At 31.0% G+C, this 18191-nt stretch overlaps 1 protein-coding gene across 15 annotated transcripts; it reads left to right on the forward strand.

Annotated features, from left to right (window-relative positions):
• The first annotated feature begins 623 nt into the window (after positions 1 to 623).
• On the forward strand, positions 624 to 15093 carry LOC141461348 (heterogeneous nuclear ribonucleoprotein A1-like). 15 transcript variants are annotated; one of them, XM_074142325.1, is made up of 13 exons: positions 624 to 781; positions 1387 to 1532; positions 2262 to 2382; positions 2479 to 2689; positions 3487 to 3747; positions 4802 to 4894; positions 5457 to 5517; positions 5824 to 9142; positions 10658 to 10756; positions 11932 to 12022; positions 12283 to 12468; positions 13071 to 13193; positions 13681 to 15093. In XM_074142325.1, the coding sequence occupies exons 1-7, from the start codon at positions 761 to 763 to the stop codon at positions 5513 to 5515; spliced, it is 912 nt and encodes a 303-aa protein (XP_073998426.1). In that variant the 5' UTR covers positions 624 to 760; the 3' UTR covers positions 5516 to 5517; positions 5824 to 9142; positions 10658 to 10756; positions 11932 to 12022; positions 12283 to 12468; positions 13071 to 13193; positions 13681 to 15093. The 15 variants fall into 15 exon arrangements, with proteins under 15 accessions (XP_073998426.1, XP_073998427.1, XP_073998428.1 ...); XM_074142326.1 differs by having other exon boundaries at positions 14574 to 15093; XM_074142327.1 differs by having other exon boundaries at positions 14955 to 15093.
• The last annotated feature ends 3098 nt before the right edge of the window (positions 15094 to 18191 follow it).

Raw genomic sequence — 18191 nt, forward strand, 5'->3', positions numbered from 1 at the left:
AGTCGAGCAAAAGAGGGGGCTTCACGGTTAATCTCTGCGACCCCTGAACCTCTAAATAAAAAAATAAAACTGTTCCTCCAGCTTCATTAAGGCGGGGATAGGAATGTGGATGTGGCGAATAATACATCGTCTTCAAGTACTGTCAGTTTTTAAATACCTTTGACACAGAGGGCATATAAAAAAATGGTATGCAAGATCTGCAGTGAACCTATATATTTAGAGTTATATAAATAAACGACCAAAAGATCTATTTACAAATGAAAGGTTGTTGGTCTACAAATAACCTTTAAGTTCTTAAAAAAAATACACTTAAGGAATTCAATTATTAAACGAATAATTATAAAATATTTTAGTTTGAATCTCTAAGTTAGTAACATTTATAAAGGAGTTAGTGTTATTTTATTCTGATTACTTTTAAATTTTCCCGGTTTTGTTCTATCACCTGAGATGGATCACTCATTCGTCATTAGTGGTAAGTAATAAGGAAAAGAACGTTCAAATTTTTCTCTTTGTCACTTAAAAAAAAAAATTGTAATCTAGAAAGTTGGTCATCAAAATCCTTGCCTAAATTTAATGTTACTTAAATATTATAAATCACTACAAATCTCAAGAACAAAGAGGCTTTGATGAGTAAACTTCCGCTTTAGTTATTTGGTGTCTGGTGTTACTAGCGTCCGCCATTACAGAGTTGTTAGGGTAGCGTTAGTAGTTCGGCGATCGAGTGTGAGTTGAATCTCTTTGAACTTTATTCTCCGTTAAAATGGGTCGCCAAGCAGCAAATGTAAGTATTACTTTAAGAAAACATTACTAACGTTACTTTTTATAGCTATATCTTATAATACATTAACCGGTGTGAATGCCTATTGGTTTTTCACGTGTTAGTTTAAAGTGAGAAAGTACAAGCAGTTATTTACTGCAATTTATCTTTGCGAATTGCAGTAAAAAAAAAGTGGAACTTTTAATTTGAACCGAAAACTATTATTGTTACTAAATTCTAAGTACAGTTCTGAAAGTTGTTTCAGAATGGTTGCCCTCCTTAGACCAGTTTTGCTAACGAATTCCAACTTAATTAACTAAAATGCATAGTACACATAAGCTAGTAATGCATTGTACATAATAATAGTTTGTCATTGTGTAAACATTATTTACTTCCTGATTTTTTTTTTTTTTTGCCTGAAGCCCATTACCATTTGCAGTTAAATAAGCTTCAGGTACACTGTTACTTGGTTATGCGTAAATAAAGATTTTGTTAAAAGTTGTGTATACTTAACATATTTTAAAAAGTGGCAAACTTAAGGAGTGAACAAGAAAATGGAGGTTATTTGGAAACATTAATAATTATTGTATGTAGTTTGTTGATAAAATTTGTATTTCTGTTTCTTTTAGGACAATAATCCTGAAGGAGAACAGTTCAGAAAATTATTTATCGGTGGACTTGACTACAGGACAACTGATGATTCACTTAAATCATTTTATGAACAATGGGGTGAAATTGTTGATGTTGTGGTTATGAAACATCCGCAGACTCAAAAGTAGGAATTACATTTTTGTTTTTATTTGCATTTTTTATTATTCTTCATATTATTAAGGTATATGTATTTAATAAATTACAAATGAATTAGTTGTAATTTCATTAAAGTAATTTTAGTATCTTTACAATAAAACAAGTCGGTTGCCTTAGCTTTTTTCTATTGCTTCTCTGACCTAACGAAAGGATACCGTTTTCAGACTAGAGCACCATTTATTTTCTGTTATCCAGCCAGTTGCCGCTCATCTGATCTTATCTTTAGGTTTGCTATTTTCTTTCCAAACCGAATTCCGTTTGATACCTTGGACAACCTCTTTTTTTTTTTAGTTCCTAGGGCACCAAGCAAACACAGTCTTGTGTATCTTTTCAGGCTGAAGCCTTTGCATGTGGTTTTCCCATCTTAGATTCATATAATTTTATTATTTTTTTTAAGCATTGAATCAATTTTTTTCTCTCCTATTGTGTAAGAGGTTTTGCGATCGTGTCAAAATATGTAATGTTTTACTTTATATCGTAAATACACCTTTTAAGATACCTGAGTCAAATAAAAAAGTTGAACAAAGATACATCGCGGGAAGCCCAAACTTTGGTAGTGTACTACAAAACAACGTACTAACATATATTACGTTTGAGTATCGATGGGCGACGACAAGTCCACAAACGAAAGTATTGGATTACTGAATAGATGATCATCTATTACTATTATGATTATTATTAATTATGTTTTTTGCAGATCTCGAGGTTTTGGTTTTGTTACCTACGCCTCATCGAGTATGGTTGACGAGGCGATGAAAAATAGACCCCATAAAATTGATGGCAGAGAAGTGGATTCGAAAAGAGCCGTACCTAGAGATGTTAGTTCATTTTTTTAAAAAATAATTCCACTAAATTCATATTTGAGAGAGAAATTTAAACATATTGCAACTTATCAAAATTTCCATCATTCTTAGGAAAGTGGAGCTGCAACTGGTTCAAATGTGAATGTAAAAAAGATGTTTGTTGGCGGTCTGAAAGAACAGACTGAGCCAGAGCTTAGAGAATACTTTAGTACTTTCGGCAACATTGTAGCAATTAATATTATCATGGATAAGCAGACAGGAAAGAGGAAAGGGTATGCTTTTGTTGAATATGACGATTACGATCCAGTGGACAAAGCCCTTCGTAAGTTCTATTATTATAAACTAATTTAAATAATTGACAGTGTACTGTAAGTTTTTAATTATTTTGTGAAGTTTTGTTAAATTTAATTCGAAAGAAGTGTTTTAATATTCTAGCGTTATAAAATTAGAAATGGTTGCGAATAATAAGAATAGAATCAGATTTTGTCGTAAAATTCCATTTAGGGGAGAACTGAGAATTGAGAATTCTTAGCGTTTAGCAGTTGTAGATGTTCTTGAGAATTTTACCTAAGGATTTGGTCGATACGTTTAATTTGAAATGCAATCGAGGCTGGGTTCAGAGTATAGTAGGTTACGTTATGATGTCCTCATTGCAAGATCTTTCTGTAAATACTTAGGTATTTTTTTTTTCCTCCAGCATCTGCTATGTTTTTATTTTTAAGAATCCACCTTTCTCTGTACACCAATTGGATAATTGGACGTTAAATCTAATAATTACTAGAAATAAATTTAGATTGGCATTTTCTATTCTAAAAATTTTTTCTGGAAACAAAATTCATCAGAAGAATTATTGAAAAGAGATGAATGTTTGTAGTTCCCCCATAACCTGATATTAATTTGTATAACAAAATGAAACCTCCCTTATATTCAGTCAGGTGATATAGTGACCGTAGGAGATACTTTACAAGTAAGTCATGTTCCCCCATGCGAACCACTGAAGATACAACCTTCGAAGTTGGTTGAAATCATTGATGTTTATCTAACACCCTTTTTTTTTTTTTTTTTTCATATTTTGGATGAACTTACGTAAACATATTAATTAATGTTTGATTGCCTTAGTGAAAAAAGACCACGCTATTGGAGGTAAAGGCGTTACTGTGAAAAAGGCTACTGGTGGAAAAGATGGAGGAGAGAAAAGTCGTGGAGGGAGTAGAGGATCTAATCGTAGTGGAGGCGGCCGAGGAGGATCAGGACCGTGGGGCTCTGGATCTGGCGGAGGTTGGGGTAGTGGATCAAATGGCTACGGAAGTGGAGGCCCCTGGGACAGTAGTGTCGGCAACGGATGGGGCCAAGGAGGTTGGGGTGACCAGTATTCTTCAGGTAATAATTCAGACTACTTCCTCTTTTCACTCGCAAGCTTTAGAGAAATAAACCGATTCATGCTGAGTTCCGTTATAATGAAAGCACTTTTATGTTCTGTTTCCACCCTGATCATAGGAAGTTAATGATTAGGAATCTAATTCGGTGCATTTATTTTGCTTTCCAAATAAGTTTCTTTAAAAAGACTTACAATGCGTTATCATTGGAAGAATAAGAGTTAAATTGGAGCTTAAATTGTTCCCTGCTATAATTTCTTTCGTTTTAATCAGTTTTAGTTCTTCGTATATTTTGTTCAGTTTTTTATTTTATTTCTGGATAGCAGTAATTTAACCCGATATAGATAACATTTTTTTAATTTATTATTTTTTCCCCACTTGAACTAATTAAAATGTCTCTATTGCATTTCGCAATATTGGTCGCAAGGTAAACGAATTTTCAGGTTATCATCTTACAAGCAATCAAACTTGCAACAAGTATAATGAGTAATGACCAATTTTCTGCACTACCGTAGGAAATCTTCTTATCAAAGCCCCAGTGATTATCCATTGTATTGAAAAACCAATGTTTAATAACTAACTTGCTCGTTAAAAGTTAATTTCACTGATTTTATCCATCTTAGCAAGCATGTTTTTTCGCATCCCGGACCGGTTTCGTAGTTTCGTCCATCATCAGATGTTGATAAATAGCTTTGGTGTAGAGAATTTAACTCTGTTTAGTTTCTTTTTCATACACTGTTATAGCATAGTAGGAGAAAAATGAAAATGTTTTGAGGAATAAGTCTCAGACATTATGCATAGTTAGTATTGTTCTTTTTATGTTTATTCATTACCAAAATTTAATTTGAACTAAATTTTTATATCCATTGCGCTCAGTGTTGGGCTGCCATAATTGGCCATATCTTGTTATCTACACTCGAAATTTCATAAACTTCTTGTCTTGATGGTTTTTAAGTAGTGTTTTTGTTTTAATAAACTTAAACAGTTTTATTAAAAACCAAACCTAAAAAATAGCTGACTATGAATGGATTTAAGAATAGGTGGTAAATCATTTTCAGCTTGGAACGGTTCCAATAGTGGATACCAGCAGAGTTACGGTGGAGGTCCAATGAGGTCTAACTATAGTTCAGGAAGCAGAAGTACACCATATGGTAAGATTTCAGTTTTTGTAGTTGATTTGTAGTGCAATGCGTCTACAGAACTTAGGCGCGTTATTAGTGATTTTGTAGTTCATGAAAGTTATTCTTTGTTATCTCCTTTTTATTGTTCCAAGCGCTTAATCAAGCGGGGGTTCTCATCTTCCAAAATATCTAATCTTCTCCACAGCATCTCTTAATTCTCCAGTTTTTCACTTCTTCATAAGCAACTTTTTGTTGCATCGAGAATGCCAAGCATGTTCAGTACCTAAGATTGATGTACTATAAACCCACCCCTTGCTGTTCTTCAAATCTTTCATTACCTTAATTCCCAAATGTTCAAGGGCCAGAAAAGTGAAACCAAAATTCCCTGAGCAATATGGAAAACGTTTTATTTTGCAAAAACTTGTAAACTGGGTTTTTTTTTTTGTCAAGTTATTTTAAAGCTGCTTTGCTTGATTGTTTGTCTATTGTTCCTTCTGTTCTACACTGTTCTGGATTCTCAACAGCGCTTGAAAACATTCTTTTTTTCTATTTCGCTGCCAACTATTGTTAAACTAACTGTGTTTAATTGTAGGTGGTGGAGGCGGCGGAAGTGGATATGGAGGCGGTGCTTGGAGCAATTCAAGATATTGAAGGTAAGTTTATTATACAATATAAATTAAAAGCTTCCATTGCTTATAAAAAGCCATAGTTTATTTTTATTTTTTGTTTAAAATTGTTACTCGAATCATTAATTTGAAAACATCTCCAAAAATAGACAAAAGAGTACTTTAAAAAATATGATTTTTTAAATTTAGTCGCGAACTTTTGTAAGGAACTTTTTTTTCAAATTTCTTTTTGATATTTTGTAGTATTTTCGAAATTTTTGATCTTAATAACGAGTTAGATTAACTTAATAAAACCTTTTTATTGTTTGTTTTTTTTTATTGCAATTCATATAGGTCTTAGGAGGGGAACCTGTTTCGTACTAGGATTTTGAAGAGATTATATAAAAATAATATATATATAGGAGAAGAAGCTGGTATTAATTACAAATCATGAATTTATAGGAGCACCTAATACTTATAGACACGTATATCCATTAAAAATATCTCTTGCAAATATTTATATATTTGACTTCTAACAAAAAAAAGAAGATCAGTAAATAATCTGAAGTATGTTAGAATGGTGGTGATGAATTTTTTTAAGCCCCTCAATTCTCCAGATGTTTATATATTATATATACATACAAGTTTGTGTAAGACTCGACAAAAAGTTTCATACATTTTTCCGCCACCCATTCAGTATTTATGTAATTTACCTTAGATTTTCTTTTTTCCCATTTTTTTTTTTTAAATTTCCTTCACTTGCATTCACTATTTTCTTTTTGAACTCTACTTTTTTTGAAAACACATTACTTTTTTTTTTTTTTAATGTGTGTTCTGACCGATTATGTACAAAGTAAAACTCTTATTTTCTTTTATACTTTTTATTTAGGAAAACCCTGTACCTGTTTTCTCATGTTTCTTTTTAAGAAAATAAAAACAGGTTTTTATATTTATATTTAAATTATATATATACATAAATTTATATTATAGAAGTTTAGTTGGATAACCATTTTTTAAATCTTTTTTAATTACCTAAGAATAATTCTAAAAAATATTCTTAGTCCTTTTACTTAAAAATAAATAAATTTATTTAATTAGGTATTAAACAAAAAAAAAAAAAAATAGATATATTCAGGATCGTGTGGAATAAAATCATAATTTTTTTGTATCACATGTAAGGTAAAAAACCATTTTAAAGATAAAAAGTATTTTAATACGAACTACATATTTTTCATCTGCTAGACTTATAATAGCTGTTTGTATTCTTGTATAAATAAAAATATTTCATACAAAATTCTCTATAGTTATATTACTTAGAAAAACAAACAAGTTTCCATTATAATATGGGGAGTTTTTTTGGAGGGGCTTCATTTGTCAACTTATCAATTTTCCTTATCCATATTTCCATTATTCATTTCTACTTTCTTTTTTCGTTTCCCAGAGTAGTATTTTAGCTTGGTTCGAATTATGATTAGGATTTATTTTAATTTAGGCTAGTTTTTACTAACAACTTTCGTGAAATTCAAAATTCTTTTTCTTGGTACAAATACTACTTTACGACACCTAATTGGTAGTTGGACGTTAAGCCCCACTTTAAAAAATAGGCTTTTACTTTTCCTTTACCTACTTTAAAGCAACTTTTAGGTGATGTGTTGCTAGCTCATTGTGTATTACTGAAGTTAAGAATCTAATTAGTTATTGAATTAGATTTATTGTTTATACAGTTTTCTTCCCTGACAAGTAGATATAGTGAAGGGTCTTCAGGTCAAACTGTAGGCGAAACTATTATAGAACAAGCCTCAAAGATTTCATAATGTGAGAAACACTTCACCAATACCCTCCTTGTAATGGATTTTCTCCTGAATAGTAATTACTGTACAAGTTTTAGGATCTTCTAGAATGAGGTACACAATGTTCAAAAAAAAAAAAAAAAATTTAAAGCCCTATTCGAGACATTCCCCCCCCCTTCCAAACATTGCATTATTCCGGTTGAGAAAGGTATTTCATGCTAAGAATGTCATGAGAGATGAGGGGCATTCTTAATTACATTTTTTTTTTTTAGTTTTTCTCATTTCATTGTACGTAGCATTCAATTATTTCCTAATTGCTTGTAGTTCCGCCTGACCGTGACGTATGCTGGTTTCCGGTAAATTGTTCTATTCTTAAGGATAAAGACTGATGTGAATAGAGAGAACCATTTTCTGATATTGAATGCTAAGTTAATTTTGCATTTCTCAGGACTTGGATATCCCAATAGATGTTTTTTCTTCCATCAGCAGTGGAAGCGTGCAAGTTGACTCTTCTTTTACTTCCCGATTCATCCGAAGTGGAATTCCTTCAGAAGTTCTCTTTATAAATGTGCAGTTCCAATCATGAGCGTTCCTTTAAAAATGGAACCAATTATTTATTTTAGATTAATTCTTGTCTAATTTTAAAAGCGTTTTTTTTTTTTTCATGCATAGGCTCTCTCATGTGGAAGAGTTGGACTTTTTATCTGTTAGAAATGACACTAACTTACAAATTTCAATATATTCCTAAGTATTATTTGTATACAGTAGATTAAATTACGTGTAAAAGTATACAGCGAGCAGATTGGTACACTCAGAGGAAGTTTCGGTCATTTGCTGTTCTAATCAAGAACTAGTGTTTCATGAACTTTGAAAATAGAATGAATGCTGTAATTGAACATCACGTGGAAAGTAGGAACTACATGTTTCTAAAAATAATTTTGGTTCAAAAAAAAAAAGATCTTTAAATCAAAGAAAATTATCAAGGTCAAATACTTGAAACTTGAAAGAGGAAAAATTTCATAATAAAACGTTGTTGAACCTGATAAACTAATGGTACCAAGGATCTAAGATTTTGAAAACGCTTAGGATCGATCGCGCCTGTTTTTGCCCAGAGGATGATGTCTTCCAAAAAAAAAAAAAAATAACTGGATTACAAAAAATTAAAATATTTTCTTAAAAGTGAAATAATGCTAAGAGTATTTAATTTTCAAATTTCTTCCCGCATTTAATTAGAAAAGAGCTCATTTATCTCTTTTGTTTAGTAAGTATAATTCTCACTCATTTTTTTCTGTGTTACTTAAAAAAAAAAAAAAAAATTAATAGATTTGTTAAACCATTTTTTTGTAGTGCTTTCTTTTCCAGGTACAGTTTTCCAAAAGTTCTCCAGACTTGTTTCCATAAAATCTTAATAATGTCAACTAGTTTCAAAATGGTTAGCATTTCGGGGCGATTCTCAGGTTTTTCCCTTTCAGTAAAAAAAAAAAAATTCTCGTCGAAGTTAAAGTAAAACAAAATGTTACAAATAACTCTTCGCCATTAATTTTGGTAAATAGTATATATTGGATTTATTTATTTATTTTGTTTAAATAATTATATAATTAGGTTTTTTCTTTAATTTGATTTTTGGGGGGGTATTTGTTTTTCTACAAAATAAAAATTAATGCTATAGTTTTCCAGGTTTTGCTGAGGAATTTTCATCTTTTTTTGTGGGATCTTTCTCGCTCTAAACTGGCCTGCTTGTTGCTGTATGTTTTTATTTAAAAAAAAAAAACTAGGCATTTTTTCTAAAAACAATTTTATATACATTTTAAAATTGATAAGTATATTTGGGCAATTAATCCTGAAGGAGACACTCATGAATTCATTTTACTGCTACGAAATTAGTACGCTCATCCTACATCAAATTACGATAAATAAGTATATTTAAAATTCGTTTAGGTATCGGTTTTTTCATTATTTTTGAATTTTTTTTTATTTATGAATTTATAAACTACGTGCCAAAATAATAAATTCAACCAGAAGTAAAGTTATAGGCTTTCAACTTAGTTTACAATATATTGAGAAGTATTAAGCTTCTCCTACGCTTCGCTGATGCTCAAGTAAGTACTTAGTTGATTTCAATTAGGCAAAAAATATTCAAGAAAAAGTTTTGTCTAGAATTTTATTAAAATTGCTTCCACTATTGTCAGAAGACATTCACCCTACACTTTAGTTCAATGGAACGTGTTTGGGGAACTAAACGGCGCCTTAAGATAGGTGTCTCCAATAAAGTAAGTTCAATTCCCTCTTCAGCTACTATTGGGATGAACTTGCTTGCATGAATAGTTTAAAACAATGCAAACTTATTACGTCAGCTTATTGTTCTTCATTTTCTAAGACCATATCGAAGAATACACTTTCATGGAGGCGACCAGCTTCAGTAATGTAATAGTGTGGCGAAATGATAGAAGATTGGTGATGAGATAAACAAGGCGCAATTTTGAGCTTTTATTCTGGAGAATATAGCGGCGACCTTGTAAGGTTGATTAGTAGTGAATTAGATTTAGTTAAGCTCTGCCCGTTGAGGAAGATTTTAAGCTTAGTTTTGATACACCAGTTGGACGTTCATCTTGGTGTCTATCTTCCCAGTACTCGACCCTTGTTTTTTTTTCTCCCAGAATTTTCTTCTACAAGGAGAAAGGTACGACAGTTTATACTTCAGCCCAGCTCGTTCTTGCGATTTGAACGTGGAGAATGAATTGCTTCAGAAGTTTTTTTGAAGCACCTAACAATAACTAAAGAAGCGGTGTCATCACATGCTGCAAATCAAGTCTTGTTTCAAGATTGGAGGATCATGGAAGACTTATATTCCGCATGTTAACTTACCGCGTTATTGAACTTTTACATTTGTCATCCCTACATCCCATTTGATATCATTTACGATTTATAGATTAATGTAAAGTAAACTGAGAGTTTCATAAGCCTGTAGTTTTACTTCTAGGTTTTTGTTTTGCACGCTGTTTATATATAGTTTTTTAAAAAACATTTTAATCAATTACTAATTCAATTCTTTTTTATTCTATTTTTTTATTTGGGTTGTTGGATTTGTTTATTTTAAGGTTTTATAAGGTTCTTTGTAGTTTCAAAAAAAAAAACGAAACAAATTTAATAGGCCGCCGAAGGGATTGTATTTGATAAAGGGTTCTTTTCATTTTTCTTTTCCTAGGCCTAGTAATAATTTAAACAATAAATATTTTTCACTCTTCCATTAACATTAGAAATAGAACCTCAAAATAAACAATATAATTTATTTTAGATTCTACTCATTCTTTTCTTTTTTTTCTTTTCTTTTTTCTATTAATTGATTATTACAGTTAACATTATCACTAATTTATTGTCATACTATTTATTTAAACCAGAGAGTGAGGTGTACCATTTGTACCCAGCTGATTGGCTATAAACGAATGGACTAGTTTTTTCATGAATCGCAAACTCACTTTACTCTCAAGTACATTATTGTAAGTATTTTTCCTGCAACAGTTAAACTCAGTTGGTTTTTTTTTTTTTTTTAAAGTAGTGAATTTGCTTGTAAGAATAGAATGTTGCAGGAAAAATGCGACTTCCTTTTTAATTTGATAATTAAACAAAACGTTTACGTGTTCACTGCTCAATGAGTGTTCTAGCAATTAATAGTAAATTAATCTTTTAACTAAGTGATGTGTTTCTTCAAACGATTATGTGCTCTAGGTCCAATATCCCTTTAGCTGGCCATTGCTTTACCTTCGGTCAATACTTCGTTAGGTTTGTACATTCATTTCCCCAAAACAACTATGGTATACAAATAACTATAATTCTGTTTGTTTTTTTTCTAAATTTAATATACATTTTGGCAAAAAACATTCTTTAGTGCTGCCCAGATGGACATACCAAGCTCTCCATGTTTTTTTTTGTTTCTCTTTAAGAGTTTCTCCTTTGCCAATTCTAGTCCTATGCCCCAGATATTTAAAGCTTTTAAGGCTTGCTTTTCTAACTTTAAGCCAATAATGGTAATTTACTTTTCATTAGTTAGGCATCCTGTGCCTTCCACTCAACAGTTTCAAAGTTTTAAGCCTTATTTTCATGATTTCCACATATAGGCATTATAAATCCAGAGATAACAGAAACGATTGAAATATCATTTATAGTAGCCATATTTTACCGATAACTTATTAAGGGAAGTGAGGAACCTAGGTCGGATTACCCGTGGCTCCGCCATGCCTCACTGGATGAGACATTGGTTGGACGCTAATCGAGTGGAGAGACATAACATAGTCCGAGAAATAACCTAGCTCTAGAGGCGCTAATGACCATAGTCGTCGATGCGCCCCTCCCCAAAAAAAACAAAAAACAAAGTAGCCATATTTTAATACAATGACAAAGTTGGAAATTTGTCGGTGTTTGTTTCTCCGAAAGAAAGTTGATTTCTTTAACGATCTATTTCTCCAGAATTTATTAAATTTAAATTGATATCTGGAATTGGAATTTAATACGTAATAGTTGCTGTGATTTTATTTTTCTAACTTAGTTTTTAAACAATAATTATCATAAGCAGTGAAGGTGTAAATTTGTCGTTTGCTTTATAGTTGTACTTTTTTTTACTTATAATTGTAGAAAAATAACTATATAGTATTTTGTTTTACGATTCTTTTTATAGGTTGTCATTGGGACTTTAAAAAAACAAATTTACGTCACCAAAAAATAAAGATAAACTTGAGTCCATCTTAAAGAACGCGATGCTTATTAAGGTTTGTATCTATTTTTATTTTATTTTTTTCATATTTTAGCAATTTCTTCTTTCAAGTTTGATATTAAAAAAAAAAATGATTTATTAAAATTAGGGCTTGGTAAGTAGTTTTGGATTTATAAGAAAACTAGAGCAAATGTGGTTATATTTGTTTAAATCAATTGTTTTTTTTTTCAATATTTGGATTTTCCATTTGCTATTTTCAAAGCATCCACTTTACAGGCATCATTTTTTTCAGTTTGTCTTTTCTATCTTTCGCAGATCAGATTATCTTTTCTGGATGATGTAAGGACACAGACTAGCCTCAAATCAGGCGCATACGTACATCCATATGCATTGTCTATTGACTTTGCTTTTGAAAACAAAAGCTATTTAATCCACTAGGCCTATTTAAGTATCTGCCGATTAGTGCTTCAGGCTTGGAAATAAAAAAAAAAAAAAAAAATGGTAAGTCTTCTTCTGGACAAGATTAACCCAAATATAAGTTTATAAGTTCTTATTCTAGAGATATTTTAGAATACTGCTTATTTGTTTTTAAATATGTCATTATAATTATTTCACCTCACACCTATGAAATTTACAAAAACCTCACGGTGGCCTCTTTGTAGTAGTATTCAGTAATTCGAATAATTAATGATAGAACATTAACTTTGTGGACGGGTCAATGATTAATAAATAATATTGTATGGAACAATAAGAGGTCTGAAACTTGGTGCTATTAAAATAAATAATTTTCAAAATTTATAAAATGGGCTAAATTTTTTTAACGGATAAGGAGATCTCAACTATGATGACGTCCGAATAGGACTTGAAGGGACAGGATCTTGTTGAACTTAATTGGAGTGCTGTTACTAATCACAGAACTGATTCACGAGGCAATGATCGTGTCCATCTAAATGGTAGTTCCTGACAACCTGATTAAATTAGATGCTTGGATTACCTTTTGATATTGAATCGAAATATCAAATCTAAAAGTGCAATATATTTACCTAATAAAAACAATTATTAATCACAAGGAACTAAACTTCTTTTCTTTCCTTTTTTTATAGATAAATTATTTTTAAAAAAAATCAAAAAAGGAACTTTGAAATCCCAATTTTCGTTACTGCAAGTCAGAAGTCGATATCTAATTAAAAATTGCATATGGAACGTAGAAAAAACTGATATAAGAGGTAAAACTTTTTATACACAGTACTAGCTGTACTTAAATACTAAATTATTTATTCTATTTTTAAACGACTTTGTTCCAAAAGTAAATTAGTATTATTGTTCAGCCATATTCAATGTGATTTTTTTAAAAATAAAAATGTACACAAGCTGTACATTTAAAATTCGATAAGGGTTTGTTGTAAGTGCTGTTCTTTGCAAGAAATTGATCCATTATCATTGTATTTCGTCACTGATTTCCCTGACTTGAGTTAAAACGTTTGCTGGTATTATAGAATTAAGTGCTTTGTGCACTGGGGCTTAACAAACACGAAAAAAGGGTTTATTATTTTTTTTCAAGTAATTAGCAATTAGTAAGTAGCAGTTAGCTCCCTAGTTCATACTTCATCGAACCAGCATCTCAATAGTTACTTGTCTGGGGTTATAGAAATAATGGTGTTTTACTATATCCATTTTATTGAAATCCTATTTACTTGTAAAATTTGATATCAGGCCCGGAAAAAGGTACAGTGGGGCACACTTTGTGCACAGCATCATATAAAGAAATTACGCTGTGTTCTTCCTGCTTAAATAAAAGGTATTTCAATAGAGATATAAGATGAGGACTCATTCAAATATAATAAAATTTCTGGTTTTTTTTTTTTTTTTTTTTTTTTTCACTTTATTTGTGTATTTACAACTGCAACAATTGTTGCACCAAGTAAACATGATCTTACTGGTTCAGTTCACTTGTTATGACATGATTAGAGCAATCACCCACTGGTGAAACTCTTTCGCAATGATTTAGTCACAACAGATCTCTAGGCCATTTTCGCTTCAAGCGTCGAGGAGGATTGTCGGGAAGGTGAGGAGAGGAGAGTTGTTGGACAAGAGGATTAGGATGGAGAGCTAGGAGGCTGTGAAAGTTGCGGTAGCGAGACTTTATTAGGTTAGTGACAAAAGGGATGTGTAGGTCAGTGTGTATTGTAAGGTTAGAAATGTAATAAGGAGCATTCAGGATTTTCCTTAGGATTTTGGATTGTAATGTCTGTAGGCGTTTGGAGTTAGAGGGTTTGGTTGAGCCCCACACTTCTGCTCCGTATGTCCATATGGGTCTTAACAGGGTCTTGTAAATAGTCAGTTTGTAATTCACGTCAAGTTTGGATCTGCGGTCAAGTAGTCTACTAAGTAGCTTGTAGCGTCTGTTCACGTCTTGTCGTTTCAGTCGAGTATGTGGGTTCCAGGTGAGTCTCTTGTCAATGTACAGTCCTAAGTATCGTACTGAGTCAGCTGGAGGAATCGTTACACCGTTCAGTTGAACTGGTGGACTCGCAGATTTTCTTAGAGTAAACGTAATGTTTACTGACTTTTGTTCATTAATTTTAATTTTCCATTTTCGGAACCAGGTTTCGAGAAGCTTTAAGTGAGTTTGAATATTCTGACTGGCTTGCACCGGATCGGAGTGAGATGAAAGTATAGCAGTATCATCAGCGAATGTTGAAACTATTGTATTTTGAGAAAGAGGTAAGTCAGCAGTGTATATTAGAAAAAGGAAAGGGCCCAGTATGCTTCCTTGAGGAACTCCAGCTTTTATAGGTAGAACGGATGAGAGAGCCTGCCCTTGACGAACGCGGCAGTATTTTCTGGTTAAATTTATTAATTAACCTATTGTCTACTTTTATAACATTTGATTGACATCTCACTGTGTTCATATTAACTTTTCAGAAAACAAAAGTAACTGAACTTTTTGTCAAAATGAAATCATAAAAACATTTTATTATTTTCAGCAAGTAGACTACAAGTTGGTAAATCGCTTGCTTCAATACGGGATCGAAAAAAAATTGTAGAAAATTGTAATTTTTATTTATTATTTTATTAATGTAATAAATTTCAATTCACATATCTAAATAAAGATATATTACGCAATTTTGTAAATTTCTTTGTTTTAATCTCCTCAATTTTGCGTGTGAAAAACAGGTCTTCAAAAAGTTTCTTGCGTTCGTATCTCCTTTATATTGATGGATGTCCTTATTCTGAAGATCTCACGAAAATAATTTTAGTTCGTACAAGTGTACTAGTTACAAGATGCTAAAATCGAAAATAATTTTAATGAAATCAAAACTAAACAACATACCAAATTACTGAAAATATGTGAGAATTTAACTGTTCAATAATAGATGATTTTTTTTTCCGCAAATTATTATGCAACCCTTGGGCACTGCTTTGAAAAAGTTTGGTAAAAAAAACATTTTGTACAGACCATGTTTTTCTTTAGATTACTTTTATTCCAACTCGGATATTTGGTAAGTAAGTACTTCTCATAAGTATTATATATTATAAATACGTTAGAAGTATGCAATATTAGTAAGGAGCTAAACTCCATCCTTGAGAACCATTACCAAAAAGTTCATTAACGTGTCAAATTAATTGTCTTAAATTATTTCATACGTTTTCAGATTTTTATTTTTCTCGTTTTTAACTGATGAGTATAAAATAGATACATTGTTAGCTGCCTAGTCCACTTATAAGCAAGTATCCAACAAACGAAACCTTAAATTTCTAAGGATAAAGGAGAGTATTTGGAGTAATTGCAGTTCGGCAGAATATGTTAATGGAGTAATAACGAATCAACTCTAGAGTATACCTATTTTATTTTTATTCTCTTAATGATTGGAATATGTGTGAAATATCTGATGTAATTATTTACAAATCAAAATCTATCATTTCATTTTTACATTTTGCCTTTTATTGAGGATTAATATAATTTTTTGGGATTTTAACAATATTCTCTGGTCATATTTTCATTAATTTCACACCAAGTTTTGTGTATAATCTAAAAGAGATTTGAATTGAGAAGGCAGTGCTGGTTATAATTATAACCTTACCAGTCAGTCAGCCGTTTCATACTTCATAGCATGCGCTTAGCGTTAAAGTATGCATGAACCTTTCTCTTAAGTTTGTTCAGTTTCGTTATTTTGGATCAGTATCAGTAATAGTGTAAAACTTATTTATTATGGTCTAATTAAAAAAGGGAGCATATTCTAGTGTTTCTCAAATTTCTATTTCAGGCAAGTTTCGGCCCAAGTGATTAAAGAAGCTTATTTTATATTTCAAATGAAGTTTCACACTTGGTGGTTTTAGCAGTTTTCTTTGAAAAAAGTTAGTAGGCCATACACCTTAATCCTCTTTTCTTTTACTTCTGCCGGACAGTTTTAATTAACGTTTTCATCTTGATTTTTTTCACGTATGTGAAACATGACACAATTCTCAGGTAAAATGTTTATATTAAATTGTCTTAATTAACATTAAAAAGTTTAGGCACAATAAGAAGGTCCCCTAACTTGGTTGACAGTTCTGAAATCTTTTTATACTTCTCACACCAAATACCAGAATACAAATTATTACAGATTTTTTGTTTTGATATTATGTACTCTATGAAAACTCTGAATAATATTCACACTAACTTTTACAAATATGTACAAAGAAAACGTCAATTCTATTAATAATGTATTGCTCAAGAAGAAGTTATGTACATGGTAGCTTGCCCGATTGTTATCAAATCTTTGCAGATGTTTCTAAGTGGAAGTCGTATTGTATACAAAAGCACAACAGAATTTGATAAGTATTAAATTACTTTCTGATCAATAAATCAATGCAGCTTCACATACAAGTTTTCTTTTGAATAAAGGTGGGGAAGTCTTATTTATCTATTCTGACTGGGATATTATTCTCAGATGTGTAATTGCAGTTCTCAGAGTGTACCCAACAAATCCAACCGGGTTCTGAAACTACATACACAATACTTAAATTTATGGAAGAAATTAATTTAATTGGAAAAAGTGATAAATACTGAAGGATATGGAATATGTTGAATATTGTGAATCAACTTCATGGACTTAATAAAACTTTTAAAGGTACTTCAGTGGATTTGCTGCTGTAGATTTCAGGTATTGTTGAAACTCAAATAACTATTAATTCTTAGCGTACTTGTTTTATATTACAAGACAAAAGTGCTTCTTTAAAACTTATTTTAGTTAGCTAAATCGTTCTGTGAATTTCAATGATAAAAATTTTAATTTCGTGGAAGTATTTATTTCTTTAAAACTTATTTAATTTATTTTTGGGATGATTTAAATGTTCCTTCTATAATGTAGCTGTATTGCAATCATATTAAATTTATTAGATAGTAAAAAGAAATTTATATGTTTCCCTAACTTTCTTAAAAACTTTCATCCAAGGATGCTTTTACTTATTGATAAAGTATTTATTCTGTATATTCAAAGGAACAGCTTTATAATGTATACTTGAATTAATTTTGTTCGGGCTGCATGATTGATATAAAGCTAAATTAATTTAAGACATTTATTGCAATATTCAGTTTTCAAAAAGTGAATTATCGCCCAAAGGCTTTTATCGCATTGTTATTAGGGGCTTAGTATTGTTTTGAAAGGTTGTGCCAAACATTATTTATATTGTCTCATCATTCTTTTACTATATAAATGTCGAAACATTGAACATGTAAACAAATTAATATTATTGTGCACTTCTCAGAGCTCAGAAGATGTAGTAGATTCAATTTATTCAGTACCATGGGTAAAAACTTTTTAAAAAAATTAAAATATATAGAATATTAATTTTGTTTTTACATATTCATTACTTCAAACTTCTAATTTAATTGTGAAGCTCACTCTATTAAAATCTCTTTTACTGCGGTTCTTTTCTTCTAAATGCTTAATTTATTTAAAAGTTGTATTTTGTCTCATTGTTAAGGCTTAATAGTAGATTAACAATTTTGTGCCCAACATTACGTTGGAAAGTCAACTTCAGTATCATCAGTATCCAAATTGCAGACAAAATAGTTCCATTATAAAATTGAAAACCTATTTATTAAAAAGTAAGGGTATCATGGTTTTTAATTTATTTTTATTTTTTACTTTTTACAGTGCATCGAATCTCGACCTTTCAGCCAATAGTTGGCGTGCAGTTACCCTTGGAGAACAGTTCTTTACATCCAGCTGTGCTTT

Source organism: Rhodnius prolixus, unplaced genomic scaffold, assembly GCF_049639745.1.
Source record: "Rhodnius prolixus isolate KJV_2025 unplaced genomic scaffold, Rpr scaffold_6, whole genome shotgun sequence".
Taxonomy (NCBI): domain Eukaryota; kingdom Metazoa; phylum Arthropoda; class Insecta; order Hemiptera; family Reduviidae; genus Rhodnius; species Rhodnius prolixus.